This window comes from Diceros bicornis, chromosome 14 (genome assembly GCF_020826845.1).
Source record: "Diceros bicornis minor isolate mBicDic1 chromosome 14, mDicBic1.mat.cur, whole genome shotgun sequence".
Classification (NCBI taxonomy): Eukaryota; Metazoa; Chordata; class Mammalia; order Perissodactyla; family Rhinocerotidae; genus Diceros; species Diceros bicornis.
The window spans coordinates 55,717,976-55,733,127 of NC_080753.1; the positions used below are offsets into that span (position 1 = coordinate 55,717,976).

The window sequence follows — 15,152 nt, forward strand, 5'->3', positions numbered from 1 at the left end:
CCACTACCCACCTTCCTCCCCAGAAAGTCACAGGGAGGAAGTGGTATTACCAGATCCCAAGAATCAAGGTCACCTAACAAAAGCTACAACCACAAATGGGCCAGAGCCACAGGAACTATGGAGTCATTCTCAGAGATGGTACCTCAGCAGAAGGGAGGGGGAGAAATATTTTCTTTGCTCCCTCCTTCCTTCAATGTCCTGCCATTGGCAAAACCTAGCAAGCAGCCTAGGGAAAGCCTAGGGAAGAAAGTTCTCTGCAATACAGAGTAGAGTGAGAGAGAGAATAGGGAATGAATCTGAGAGCAGAGGCAGATCACCACCACCCACAGGTTTCAAGGAAGCAAAGATGTGAAGGCAGAATTGAAGTCTCCACTGGAACCAGTGAGAACAGAATTAGTTAAAGCAATGGCTTCCAAGAAAAACTTAAGAACTGCTCTCAAAATGCAGGAAAAGAAATGAGTGAGAAAAAGATGTATATGAAGACAATAAAGATGCAACGGATGCATATATAATCTCACAAAGAGAACAGAATAGAAAGAATAACTGTAATGCACTTTCTGGTGCAGTCCATTCATCCGTTCCACCTTTCTCTGTTATGTAGCAGTTATGCTATGAGGTGGGACTGACTAGCTCCAGGGGTGGATCCTGATTGGCTTAGACTATGCAGAGGCCTCCCATTCCTCTTTTCATAGTGATTGGTTCATTGATGGGGGGTATCCAATCAGAGCAAAGCTAGGGCTTTTGTTTGATGGTTGAGGAAAGTGAACGTTTCTCCCCCTAGACATGAACCAGGAAGCACAAAGCTCTGGTTGCTGGCCGCCATCTTGGAACCATTAAAGGAGACCAAGTTGCGAGCTAAGACAAGACTCTGAAGAAGGCAGAATTGAAAGCACTGCAGAGGATGGAGCATAGCTACAACCAAAAAGCTCCTGAAACTTTCTGTCCTTGGACTTTTTAGTTCCTTGAGCCAATAAGTCATCTTTATCATCTTAGCCTGTTTGAAGTAGATATTCTGTTACATATACCAAAAACACTTTAACTCAGTGGTTTTCAACTAGAGGTGATTTTTGCCCCCACCCAGGGGGCACTTAGCAATGTCTGGAGATGTTTCTGGTTGTCACATCTGGGGCAGTGGGAGGGACTGCTATTGGTACCTAGTGGGTAAAGGTCAGAGATATTGCTAAACATCCTATAATGTACAAGACAGCCCCCAAAACAAAGAATTATCCAGCCGGAAATGTCAATAGTACCAAAGTTGAGGAACCCTGCTCTGATAAAATTATCCAAGAATAAATTTTCCTAAGCTAAAGTAAGACTTGATTTCAAAATAGCTCATCAGGAGCCACAAGAAACAAAGGTGTGTGCGCATGCTCACAACACTTAATATTGAAGACAATGAAACAGAGTTTTGAGGGGAAGATCGGCAAAGCAAGAGTTATATTGTATAAAAACCACAAAGACATTCTTAAATGATAAAAAGTTCTGACCACATCCCACCCGCACACTCTAATAACACTCTTCAAAATATATTATAGCAGATGGAGATAAAGCAGAGTGAAGAACTCAAGAATGAGGACATCGTGGCATAAACAGGTTGGTAGTGAGCCCTAAATAACTGCTGTAAATAAGATTTCAACACAAGGCAAACAGCAAATACTATTTACAGAGATACATAATGGGGGCCTAAAACCCCAAATTAAATCTGGATAGAAGATGGAGGAGGAATAAAAACATGCTAAATTCCTTGTCATATATAAAGAAGAAGAAATAGGTGCTATCATTTTGATGTCGATCATTAAATTATAAGTAACTACTAATAGAATAAAACTAGGATATAAGCCATTCAAATCACTACAGAAGAGCAAATTGTGAAAGAAAATAAAATCCATATAGCAGAGCACAAAACAAAGAACATAAAAATGGAACACATACAGTAAGATGACATAAATCTTAGCACAAAAAGGAAGGAATAATTCTATCAGTGGCAGGGGCATGTGGGAAGGAGGTCAAAGAAAATATCCTTGCACTTGAGAGAGAGAGATTAGACTTCAGCTCTGTAGAGCCTGGGCATAACAACTCCCGTGCAAAATGACTGTCAGAGGCCACATGTGAAAACCTAACACTTGCAAAGAGGCCACTCCCCCCTGAGGTGGTCACTGTGGGCTCCAAGCATCAGCTGCCATTGCTGTGGACGGAATTGTGTCCTCCCAAATTAATATGTCGAAGCCCAACCTCAATGTGATGGATTTGAGATGGGCTCCTTTGGGGAGGCAATTAGGGTTAGATGAGGTCATGAGGGTGAGGTCTTCATGATGAGATTAGTGCCTTTATAAGATGAGACGCTAGAGGGTTGGCTGGCTCTCTGCCACGTGAGAACATAGGGAGAACACAGCTGTCTGCAAGCCAGGAAGAGAGTTCTCACCCAACATGTGGCACCCTGATCTCAGACTTCCAGCGTCCAGAACTGTGAGAAAATAAATTTCTGTTGTTTAAGCCACTCAGCCCATGGTATTTTGTTATGGCAGCCTGAGCTGACTAACACAGTCATATAGAGCAGTGTTTCCTCCATTTGGAGCAACGGTGTTATTGCAAGGATTATGTGAATCTATATGTGGACAAGCAACAACTGTAGACTGATAAAAGCTCTCTCATACGTAATTTTTTCAAATGTGCAGTGTATATACACAGCTGTAATTAATAAAAGACAAGCTTATTTTTAAATGTAACAAAATTCAAAGTAGTTTTTTTCTATCAACCGATTTTAGAGACAGTAACTATCACTTATAAAGTTCATAAAAAATTGACTTGAAAGTATCTGGATCCACTGGCTTAGATTATGGGGAACTTTTTTAAAAATCAGCTAAGCACCATGCATACTTAAGCTTCTAGTACTGAATTCCCTCAATTCCGAGATACCACCCATTGTAGAATGTAGTGTCAACAACAGCTTTTCAAAAGAAAAATTAAAAGATGGACAATAAGAAGAGGACATACCCATTTTAAGATGGTCCCAATTTCTGAAATGTTCAAATATTTTAAGTACATCTTTGAATTCATGGTTTCATAATTCAAAATGTTGAATTACCTTTAACTTGAGTTAAATGGAACAAAATCATTGCTCTAAACTCCAAATTTTCTAAAGTTTTACCTTTTACACTCTTAAAAGACAGAGAAAGGCATGTGAATCAGCTCCAAGTTCAATCAGTAGTAGCTAAACTTTTGCCGGTTTGTAATGACAAAAGTGGCTCTCCATTCCTGAAATGAGCTAAGTAGCCAAATGGTGATAGGAACAGCTAAATAAAGATGCATCTCAGGCACACCGAGACATACTTGACGACAAAATTCCTTTCAACATCACAATGTGATGACCATAAGATGGTCAACAAATCCAAATATGATATTTAAACCCACTTCATTTTTATATATCACTTAGACAAATATTCTTTTCTCTATACCAGAATATTCTATTAATGAAAAGTAAATAGCCAATTAGTAGTAAATAATACACTTACCTTTACTACTACTCCTGGAAATAATCTAATGAACAGAAGGAAAAAGTAAAGCTTGTATTATTTTTAAAAAGCATTATAAACTATAACATTAATGCAGTAATGCTGATAGTTCTCTAACAGGCAGGCATTGACTTTAAATACAGTAGAAAAACATTTTTAGAGAAATTCTATTTGACCTCCAATCACTTTATTAAAATCAGCATATCACCCTCAATCAGGTGAATGATATATTAGTATGTAGGAAAATAAATCACTTCATTTTTCTATAACATTGGTTATGTATATTAATGTTTGTTTCTATTTCATATAATACTCTAATAATAAAATATGGGAGTCTTTTAGTAAAACCCACACCTCAGAAAAACAGAAGTTTTATAAATAACTCAAAGATTCCTGCAAATTATCCATGGTATCCACTCAGTGAAGCATCCAGCCTCATCCTTACCAATGCCGTATCAAAGAAGTCTTCTGTAACATTAACCAGGGATGTGTCTGAGGCTAGATCTGCCGTGGTCAGAAATCCTGTTGTTCTTTCAAACCAGGAAACCATGTACACAAGAGAAGAAACACTAATGGATACCATTATGACTGAATAACTACAGCCTATTCCATAAAATTTCAGAGGATAATTCTTTCACTAGAGCAAAATAATTTTAAAGACCTTTTTTCATTCTATAACATTTCAATTAAGCCTGGCTGAGGCCCCCATCTAGAACACTCCAAGATGGAATGATACTGCTACGGAGTTGCAATAAGTTCTCAGACACCAGCAAGAATTGGAGATTTGGCCAGAATCAATGCTAGAAAGCCATATAAAGGGGCTAGTGAGTAAGGCTTAAAGGATAAATGAGCCTCCCCAACATAGGAGAAGTTCTTATCATATGGGAATCTGTAGAAAACAAGCTATCAAAGCAGATGCAGAATTTGGAAAGTGCTCCAGAAGTATGCGTAGTACAGTAAATATGCCTCAGGTCTGGCTGCCTTTCTTCTGCCAAAAGCTTCGAGCTAATTAGAGATTTTTTTAATATAGGAACATATATCCAAATTCATATTAAGTTGCTAGGATTAGTATGATTTAAAATAAACTTTTATAAACCCTTCTAGAACATATCTATTCAATAAAATGAAGGCCATCTTTGGACCATTTTTGCTGAGCCTGGTTACTCTTACAAAAAGAAAAAATCCTCCATGCATAGTTAGAAATCATCAGTTGAATACAAAATTAGTAAGAGGAGTGTGTAATGAACAACTCTGACAGAAGTGGGGCCCTGGAAATTTTGTCTACTTGAAAGCTAAGAACCCAAGGCACCAGCTGAAGACCATGGACAAACCAATCAGTTCTCAACCTTGGCTGCACATTAGGAAATCCTGGGGAGTTCTGAACCACCCTGATGCCTGGGACCCATTGCAGAGCCAGTAAATCAGAATCTCTGGTGATGGGAACCAGGTAGGGCTTGTTAACGCTCTCCAGGTTACTCTAATGGACGGCAAGTCTTGAGAGCTACGTTCCAAATAACGTTTCCTTTATCTCAAGTCAAACAAATATTTGCATTAGACTGAATCATTCACCTCCTGAAGCAAACTTTTCTCCAACAGCCCAAGGGAAGAAACGCCCTGCTGTACAGTGGAACTCACTGCGAAGGAGATATTTTCTCCCTCCCTATGTTCATGCTCAAAATTCTATGCTTAAAATACATTTTTGTCACCATTTCATTTATCCCCCATATCCCATCCCCCTCCCAGCCCACCAAAATATATTGGTTGAGTGTAGATATAGAGAAGTGGGGGAAATGCCACATTATTTGATCAAGACTTAGACTAGAAAGTCACTCTCTGAACCCGTTTATGTGCCAGGATCATACATGGTCTAACAGATGCACCACTGCCCCCACAGCTGTGTCATTACCAGAAACCAGATGAAATAGTTATTTATAGAAGCAATAGCTACCACTCATTAAGAATATGGCATAGGACTAGTTGCTTAATCCTATATGACTAAATACATTTCTTTCCATACGAAATTATTATTCTATGGAGAATAACTTCCCAGCACACTTTGTGTTGAGTCTGCAAACACAATTGGCTTTAAAAGTATAGAGTCTAGTATCCCATCCACTTTGATAATATCTATCTGTTCTCCTTGGCCAAAACCTATGTGAAATACTACTACATGCTTTAGAATGTGTCTAAATGATGGTTATGAAATTTCCATCACCAACTAGAATTCTAGTGAAATATGGAAATTCTTATTTGATTTCAAAACTCCAGTGGAAATTTGATCTGACACTTTAAGCCTTGAGAGGGCATTTTTAAATCTAAAGAGGAAATTCAGGTTGAGGCAGACCCCAACTCAGCCCCCCCCCCCCAAAATCAGCTTAAGGTTCTCCAGTGCCCCTGGGATATCCTGCTCCACTTCGTTTGCAGTTTTATCCCCTCATCCCTACTTCCTGTTCTCTGCATGAGTAAATATATCAGGGAGTTAGGTGGGACTAAATGCAAACTGAAATATATACAGTTTGCATAAGCACAGTCCTTAGATCTCCCCTGCAAACACTTTTCAAGTCCCTGAGTGGGACTTGATTAATAACTGACAGCTCCCCTAATTTTTGTCCCTGCTTCCAACTTAGGACCAACTAGAGCAAGTCAAATACGACCCCTAGCCAACTACATAAGATGCCAGACTTCTAGTTAGCCCACCTACAGCTTTCTCCAGGGCAGCAGCCTCCCTGCCTGAAGCCTTCCCTTTTTCCACTATTAATCTTTCTTCCTCCTCTGCCTGCCTTTGAGTCTCTGTCAAAACTCAAGTGAAGGTAGCTGACTCCTTTGCTATAACAAGCTCTGAATAAATACATTTTTGCCTGTTAAAAAAATAAAATAAAATAAAATAAAGTCCCTGAAAGGACTTAGGGAAAGCCTGGAGTTGACTCTTTCTCTCCTGGAGGGCAGCCCCATAATTAGAGGCATTTTAGAGTAAAAAAGGGCAGAGATAGATCTCCTTGATCCAACCTGGTCTTTTTTTTTTTTATTTTTTGTTTATTGCAGTAACATTGGTTTATAACATTGTATAAATTTCAGGTGTACATCATTATACTTCTATTTCTGCATAGATTACATCATGTTCACCACTCAAATGCTAACTATAACCCATCACCACACACTTGTGCCGAATTATCCCCTTCGCCCTCCTCCCTCCCCCCTTCCCCTCTGGTAACCATGAATCCAATCTCTGTCTCTATGTGTTTGTTTGTTGTTGTTCTTATCTACTACTTAATGAGGTTTGAAATCATATGGTGTTTGACCTTCTCCCTCTGACTTATTTCACTTTGCATGATACCCTCAATGTCCATCCATGTTGTCACAAATGCCTGGATTTCATCGTTTCTTATGGTCTTAACAAACTTCAGGTACTAGAGTCTGGGGCAGGGCGGTGTGTAAATCAAAGATTTTATGACCAGCCAGATCAAGCCTTCTGCCCCACTACCTCCTCCCATCTCCTCACCAATAAATAAATCGTCTAGGGGCTACAGAATCTCATCATGAAAACAAGAGAACTGGAGCAAGAGATTTTGCAAACTCTGCTTTGCTTCCAGATGCCATGATAAAGTCACTCATAATGTTACCTTCTGGTTCATTAAAAAAACAGAATAGAACTACATAGCCGGGGTGACTTAGAATAAGCCAAGAATGTTTTCGCCATTTGTTTTTTTTCAGATTTGACTGGGATTTTAGAAAGCTGGAAAAGTGAGTTGTAGCAAGGGGAAGTATTTGATAATTTATCTAGGTCCAAACTTGTTAATAAAGTCTATTAAAATAGTTATAGAGCCTTTGTTGGGAGGAGGGGAGTATAGAATAGTCTACTCCCTTCTCATCCTATATTCCCAAATCAAATTCACTAAAATAAGAAAAACATGTTATTACTGCATTGTATTGTCATGGGGAGAAGGGGGCTGTTTCTAACTCATTCCTGTACACTCCCAAAGTGCCCTGCCCAGCACATACATTAGAAAACATATGTGGAACTTAATTTTTGTTTGAACATAAGTAATAAGCATTGATACCAATTTCTTTTCAAATTTGATTTCAAAGGAACAGAAAGTATCAAATTTAATTAGGCAACTGAATCCACTTTAGTTCTTTAAGTTACCCAAAGCCACACAAAATCACAACATGACACTTATCTTTGGGATCAGTCCTTGTTGAATTAACAAAGGCTCTTCTTCTTTGAGGCCATCTATGAAGAACCGCTGAATACATTTCAGCAACAGTGAAACATTCTGAAATTCATTTTTATCCAGTTCCTAGGTATTAGATCATACTCAGTTAAAAGCCTTACAAATAATTACACATTGGTATCCTGGTCACAAAACAAAACAACTTACTTGCCTTGCTTATTGATCTGTCAAGATGGTGTAATAGAAGATGATTATATTTTTGAGGAATGTGGTGCTCTCTCTCTTGAAAATATTCTTTTATTTTTTGAAATCCTTTATCATGGAAGGCATCAGTAATAAGTGATTGAAGCTGTAAAGTTGATAGTTTGCAAATTACTTTTTTTCCCAAAGAACATTCATTTCATAGTAACATTTCTAACAATGATTATCGATAATAATTCAGTGTGGAAATAACAGACGGTAAATATAGACTAGAGAGTTATATCTTGAAAAGTAAATAATCACATAGCCAATGACTGAGTTTGCTGGCTTAAGACAGTAGTTAGCAAAACGTGGTACGTGGACCACCAGCAGCATAGGCATCACCTGGTGCTTGTAGGAATCAGAAACTCTGGGGGTGGGGCCCTTCAGGTGATTCTCATGCTAAAGTTTGAGAACAACTGACTTAGGAAAACTACCCTGGAATTACAGGTTTCTGTGAGGGCAGAGACTTTATCCTCAGTAATGTTAGAAATTCTAATACACTAAAAATTTCAAGCCTATTATCACTCATTAAGTGACATAAGAGATCATTATAGAAGGAAGAAAATGAATTCAACACTAATAATTACAGATAATGGAAGCTATAATTACAGATAATAAAGCCATGAATTTGCATGTTTATACAATTTAATGAATGAAATTGATCTTTTCTGCCTGAACATTAGCCAAGACATACTTCTAAGAATATTCACTTGAATAACAGACATTTCCTTAAATATCTGTACTATAAATGATATGATTTTTTAGCTTAAAAAAATCCAGTCCAATCCTACAAGCTAAATTACAATATACAATATTATTCTACAATATTATTTTAATAAGGAGGCATTTTACTATATACAGCCCAAAATTCCACTTATTCTTATAACTGATTTAAATGAGGAGATGGCATTTGAAATTACTTCATTTAAACAGAGTATTTTCTTTGTTGAATTACCACACAGTGAGCCTTTTCGTGCCAAGCGTGCTAAGTGTTCTGCAGATGTTCTCATTTAATCCTCACCACCACCCTGAGAGGTTAGAGTCTTTATCTGGAGATGATACTTGCAAGGCTGGGAAAGGTTAAAAACTGGCATAAGACCACACTGCTGAGATGCACACTCAGATTCTCTGACTCAGAAGCTCCCACTTCTGCCTGGCTTCTCCACACTCAGAATAAATCCAAACCCTCTGCCTTGGTCTGCAGTGGAGGAACAATTGTGCTGATGACCCAGGAACACAGAACTAGAAAGAGCATGCGTGCGCGCGCACACACACACACGGAAAAAAATAGAGCAAACTTGGTCTTTACGTAGAAGGCATCCTGGTCCATTCCACTCCTACCATCTTCCTTAACAGACTGCAAAGGACCTTCCTTTTCCTGTGCACAATAAAAAGGATGTTTTTAAAAAATTATTATTTCAAAGAAATGGATTTCAAGTTTTAAAAATAAAACGAAAGACATAAAGGTTCATACTGTTTTCCTGAACAAATGGTTTTTGCTCATGGCATTGATTACAGGTAAGATACAGAAAAAAACCAGACTTTATCCAATCTTCTTTAGCACTATCTACGACAAATACAAACTATCACAAGAAGCAAAGCAAACATCACTGTAATAAATGGTTACACAAAATAAATAAATTTAAATTCTATAGTGATGACTATGAAATGGAAGAAAGGCTTTGAACTAATGAACGGTCTTCAGAATGAGAGCTTGTAAAATAAAGTTTTTAAAAGTGCCTTTCAAGCCCAGTCATGAGTTTAAGCTTTGTTTCTGACGTATATGAATTTTAAATACGACTCTAGGGTTTACACTGAAACTTCCAGGATCAAATATCAGCAACCATCACAGGAGAACTTACAGAACACTTAGTAGTGGATTGTAACGCATTTTCTTCGCAAGTGACCCCTGAGTCTACCATCCTGATTTTCACAACACATTATGCTGTTAAATCATATGCGTTGCATCTGCTCACTTCATCCCAGCAATTAATTTAATTGAAAATATAATACACAAAAAATATTTTTCAATATATCTTCTAAAGAGTTTTAGAAAATCTAGCTTGGTTTCTAACAGTCTTACTTCTATATGTACTTGACCAAAATCCTTAAACGTCAGCATCTTTTACAATATTATCTTTATTTATAAATATGAAAAATAGGATGAATTCAAAGACCCAAATCCAGACTTTTTTTTTTCACCAGCAGGGTATTCAGTTGAATGAATAATGAAAAGTAGAAGCACTGGCGATACCAATCCACCCCCGACCCTGGGGCCGTGGGCTCTCAGGCTTCATCCTTGGCAGTGCGGATGGCAGAAGTCCAAGGACTTGGGACCATAGATCTCAGGCCCAGGTGGGTTAATGTCATTGCACTTTTTACGCAGCAAGGAGGAAACAATCCCGAGCAACTTGAAAAGAACAATCTCATTGCCTTCCAAACATTAATTCTCTAATTTCCCCTTCCCTGAGAGTTTTATTAGCAAGGGACCAGAGGTTTCTATCGTGCCTCGTTATCTCCCTGAAAGCTGCCAAGCAAACCTAAGGAGGTTGAAGCACCCAAAGGGCCCCTGAGGGGCCCGTCCCTCTGCTGCCTGGGACTGGAGCCGCGCCAGTCTCTGGCGGAACACGCAAGGCTCTGTGCTCAGAGCCCCCTAGACCGCGCGCCCTCGCGACCTCCTTGAACCGTGGCGAGGAGGCTGGGGCCTCCGGGAGTCACTCACCGCCTGCATCCCGAGGCTCCCGGCCGGACGCCGCGCACCCGGGCCCACGGCGCGCCACGCAGCTGCGCCGCGCTCAGCCTCCTGCACTTTGGCCGCCCGAGGCCCGGGCGGGTTGGAATGAGCTGCGGCGAGGGCCCGTTAGCCCACGGCTCTTGGATTCCGATCTTCGCCAGGACTCTAATCGATGAACCCCGCCCCTGAAATTTACTAGAATCTTGTGTTTGAGACCCAAGATTCGCTTGCAAGTAACTAGCAATCGTGGTCAGGCCACCTAAGCGCACGCCCACATACCTTAAGAGAGAGTACTCAAAGGGTGAAAACAACATCGTTTAAACATTCTTGATTTGCGAAATTCTAAACTGATAGCCGTCCCTTTTGCGGAAGCCAGCACTTTTCTCTCCACGTTTTACAAGTGGCGGAGCTGTTTTTGGTCCGTTGATATTGATATAAACTGAACTTGCCCCATAGGAACCAGATTTGTACCTGAAATTTTGTGTTTATTTCTGATATCAAAAAAGGTTTTTTTTTAATACCTTGATATATTCAGTCAAAATAAAACAATGCAAACGAATATTTCCATCCACTTTGCTTGTTTTCTGCCCACTTCCTTTAACCCGACAAGAATGTATACTAATGGCCGGGTTAGGCCTGCCGATAGGTGACCTGTTATGTGAACAGAGTGGCAAAAATAAGTTTAACTGGCGTTTTGTTAACAAACAAAACGACCCCTCAAATCCAAACATTCGTTTAGTAAAAATCAACTTGTATTATAACTAGATGCGATGGGTATTTCATGTCATGACTTTTACAGAAGTTGTTGGTATCACAGCAACGCAAAAACCCAGAATCTCTGCTGGTGGGCCCAGGACTGTGCAGGCACCTCCAGTCCATCCAAAATGATCCCTATTTCAAAGCTCCTCATATCCATTTCCTGGCAAATATGATGCAAATATACTCACATTAATTTACCTAATTTAATCTAAACCTAGTCAATTCAAAGCCTTCTTCCTTTGCTTTTGAAGCAATAGGCTTTTATGATATCAAAATAGTAATCAAGAAAGAGCCAGCTCTGGGTCCGCCGCGCGTGGCTTAGCGGTTAAGTGCACGTGCTCCGCTACTGGTGGCCTGGTTGGATCCCAGCGTGCACTGATGCACCGCTTCTCCGGCCATGCTGAGGCCACAACCCACGTACAACAACTAGAATGATGTGCAGCTATGACATACAACTATCTACAGGGGCTTTGGGGGAAAAGAGAAAGAGGATTGACAACAGATGTTAGCTCAGAACCAGTCTTCCTCAGCAAAAAGAGGAGGATTAGCGTGGATGTTAGCTCAGGGCTGATCTTCCTCACAAAAAATAAAAATAAAAAAAAAAGAGCCAGCTGTGAAAATAAAATTTTCTGAATCAATGCAAATATTAGTGCAGGAAAGAACTGAAGCATAATAACAAACAGTAATCAAAATACAGTTTAAATACATTTTCTTTTAGAGAATAAAATAATATAAGAATATAATATAAATAATATAATAAAATTAAAGTTTTCTTACTATTAGAGAAAAACTGTATAATAAACTGTTTTCAGACTTTTGGGGAAAATACATCTTTCCAAACTATATGGCTGTTAATGCATTCAAATTTTCAGGAGAAATTAAAGATAACTTAATAGACAACCACCCCATTGATTTATTTTTATTTTGCTATATTTTCGATTTGATTAGCATCTTTTACTAACATGTTTTACCCAGACATAATATTAGGGCAACTTGGAATATATATTCTAATTCTTCTCAAACTAAATATGGTGGAGACTCTATGATATTTCTTCAGACACCAGACTCCATTTAGGAAAAAGTATATAATTAATTGATTTGGCTTTAACATTAAAAAATTGTATTTATTTATGTTTTTGAATGGTAAGGAATCTCTAGGAACAATCCAAAATTATAGAGGCAGGAAATATTCTAACAAGGTTTACAATAAGACCAGAAATTAATTTCTATGCATTCTCAGAGGTGATTTAAAATTATTTTTTGTTACATTAAAACATTAAAAAATATACATCATCTTAAACTATCGCAATTAACGAAATATCCATTTGTGGAAAAAAAAAAATGAGGGCCGGCCGCTGGCGCAGGCGGTTAAGTGCGGCGCACTCGGCTTCCGCGATTCGGAGTTCGCAGGCTGGGATCGCGGGCACGCACAGATGCACCGCTTGTCAAAGCCACGCTGGGATGGTGTCCCATATAAAACGGAGGAAGATGGGCATGGATGTTAGCTCAGGGCCAACCTTCCTCAGCAAAAAAAAAAAAAAAAGAGGCGGATTGGCATGGATGTTAGCTCAGGACTGATCTCACAAAAAAAAAAAAAAAAGGACCAACAATAATTTTAACGTTTGGAAATCAAAACAACACAAAAAGCAACTGAATGAGAGGAGTTGCCAGGACCTTCCGCAATCGGTTAATACGATGAAAGTCTGTGGATGAAACTAAGAGGCGAAGAGCGGACACCTCTCCGTTTCCTCCCAGAACTTAGTGGCAACTATGTGAGCGTGATTTTAATCGGAAACTCTGAGCAACCTTTCAGAAGAGAACTTTGGGGGAGGGGAAGCTGGGGGATAAAAAATTCATTCTCCTGCGTAGGCTTTTCGCCTCTGCTTGGGAGGAAAATCCCAGCTGTAAACTAGAGAAAGAAGAAAATCTGTGGAACTGCCCAAAGCTGGCATTTCCCGTCATGAGAGTTCTGCGCTGGTCGGCTGCCAATGGCTGGCGGCTCTGAAACGCACTTCACTATTGGGTTGACTTTTCTAAGAAGCCTGACTGTGCAGTTGACCCGGAGGTAAGAGGACCTGGAGCGTGGATGACGTTCGCCTCCTGAGATTGTTTAGCACAGGTTGTGGGTTTAAGGCTCATCTGCTTTTTTGAGCCTTTCGCCAAAATAACAGACTAATCCTCCTGCAAGAAGCGCTGGCCTGGGCGCCTTGCAGGCCAGGTCCCACGCAGCATCAGTCCGTGCGCCCGGCGCGCGCTCTGCGAAGCCAAGGTCTAGAGCGCGCCAACCTCGGGCTTGGGAGGGATGTAGGTTCGCAGCATCCTCCTCTAACAGTGATCCGCCTTCACGGGCCCGCTCTTCTCTGGCTAGGGCTGAGAACCAAAATGTGCCTCTTGCAGAACAAAAGCGCAGGGAATAAATTCCAGAAACCCATCTTCCCTCGCCGCCCAGGGTGGCTAAAGAGCGACTTAAGTCCCTTCAATCGATTTCTTTTATTGGGCGCCTCCAGGTACCGGAATCCCCCCAACGAGGCAGATGCACAGGTGAAGAAGGATTGGACTCAGCCCTGCGGAGCCCACAGCGTGCTAGCCGCTTCACCCGGCTGACTGGTCCGGTCTCCAGAAAGCCTCCTCAGATGGAATGGGGGTAAATACGATTTTGTGTGATATTTCCACGACAACACTAATAAAGACGATTTTTTAAAAAGCTTGTTTCAGGTGGACGGCGACTGAGAACTCACTGAGCCCCAGCCCCTCGTTTAAACAGATAAGGAAACTGAGGCCCAGAGAGAGCCTAGGCGGGAGAGAGAGCTACGGGTTCTGTGGGGTCTTATGCGCTCATCTCCTCCCACCCCTAACTCATCTCCCTCCCTTCTCCGAGTTCACTTTCCCGGAATCTCTTCCCACGGGCCAGATCCCTCCGCAGCCCCGGGAGCGTGAGCGCACCTTTGGCATCCCCTCGGATGTCACTCCCGCCCCCGGCCCCACACACACAAAAAAAATGAGCACAGACTCCCAGACACGCACAACAGCTACAGCAAAAGCCCCGGGAGCAGAGGCCCGGAGAGGGCTGGCCCCAAGCTAGTCGGCGTGGGCGCAGTTACTCAGACAGGCGCCCGCGGCGACCGAGGGTCCTACGGGTGGGTCCCGCTCTGTCCGGGAATTGGGCGTTAGCTCTCCCGAGACTTTGCTGGAAAGTCCTGATTTCAAAAGCCTGCATCTAACCCCAATCTGAAACTGCGCGGCGAGGTTACAGGGAAAAAAAGAAAAAAAAAAAAGATTTTTAACTAAAATGAGACATTCCAACCTCCCCAACCCCTCCTTCGCCCCTTGACATCTTGTCTTCAGTTTCCAGTCATCCCAAGGGCTCACGTCTAGCTTCCCCTGCGTTCCTAGTTCTTTCTGGAAGGGGGTGACCGGCCCTGCTGATGCCTGGAGCTTGGGAGCCGGCGAGGGAGCGAGGAAAGGCGGGGCAGGAGGAGGTGTGTCTTTATAAACGCTGCGGTCTGAGTGGAGATCTTTCAGGACCGTGGCCGAGAACAGGGCTCGGCCTGAGTCCTTAACTCCTTCTGGAGTTCTAACTAATTATTCTCTCTCTCTGTCTCTGTCTCTGTCTCTGTCTCTCTCTCTCCACTTTCTTTTTAAAGAGGAAAAAAATCACCCTGTAGACCTCTAGGTTTTTTCTTCTTCTGTCTTCCAGGATCCTTGGCGGAGAGCGCGAGCGAGGTGGGGCAG

At 41.1% G+C, this 15,152-nt stretch overlaps 1 protein-coding gene across 1 annotated transcript in view; it reads right to left on the minus strand.

Annotated features, from left to right (window-relative positions):
• The window catches only part of SYCP2L (synaptonemal complex protein 2 like), a 101,968-nt gene extending 90,993 nt beyond the window's left edge, over nt 1–10,975 (minus strand). The window contains exons 1-6 of the mRNA XM_058553913.1: nt 10,650–10,975; nt 9,790–9,850; nt 7,896–8,033; nt 7,691–7,810; nt 3,958–4,062; nt 3,513–3,537 (exon numbers count right to left, since the gene is read on the minus strand). Coding sequence (XP_058409896.1) covers nt 3,513–3,537; nt 3,958–4,062; nt 7,691–7,810; nt 7,896–8,033; nt 9,790–9,850; nt 10,650–10,975 — 775 coding nt within the window. The remainder of the gene's footprint in view (nt 1–3,512; nt 3,538–3,957; nt 4,063–7,690; nt 7,811–7,895; nt 8,034–9,789; nt 9,851–10,649) is intronic.
• Between the last annotated feature and the right edge of the window lie 4,177 nt (nt 10,976–15,152).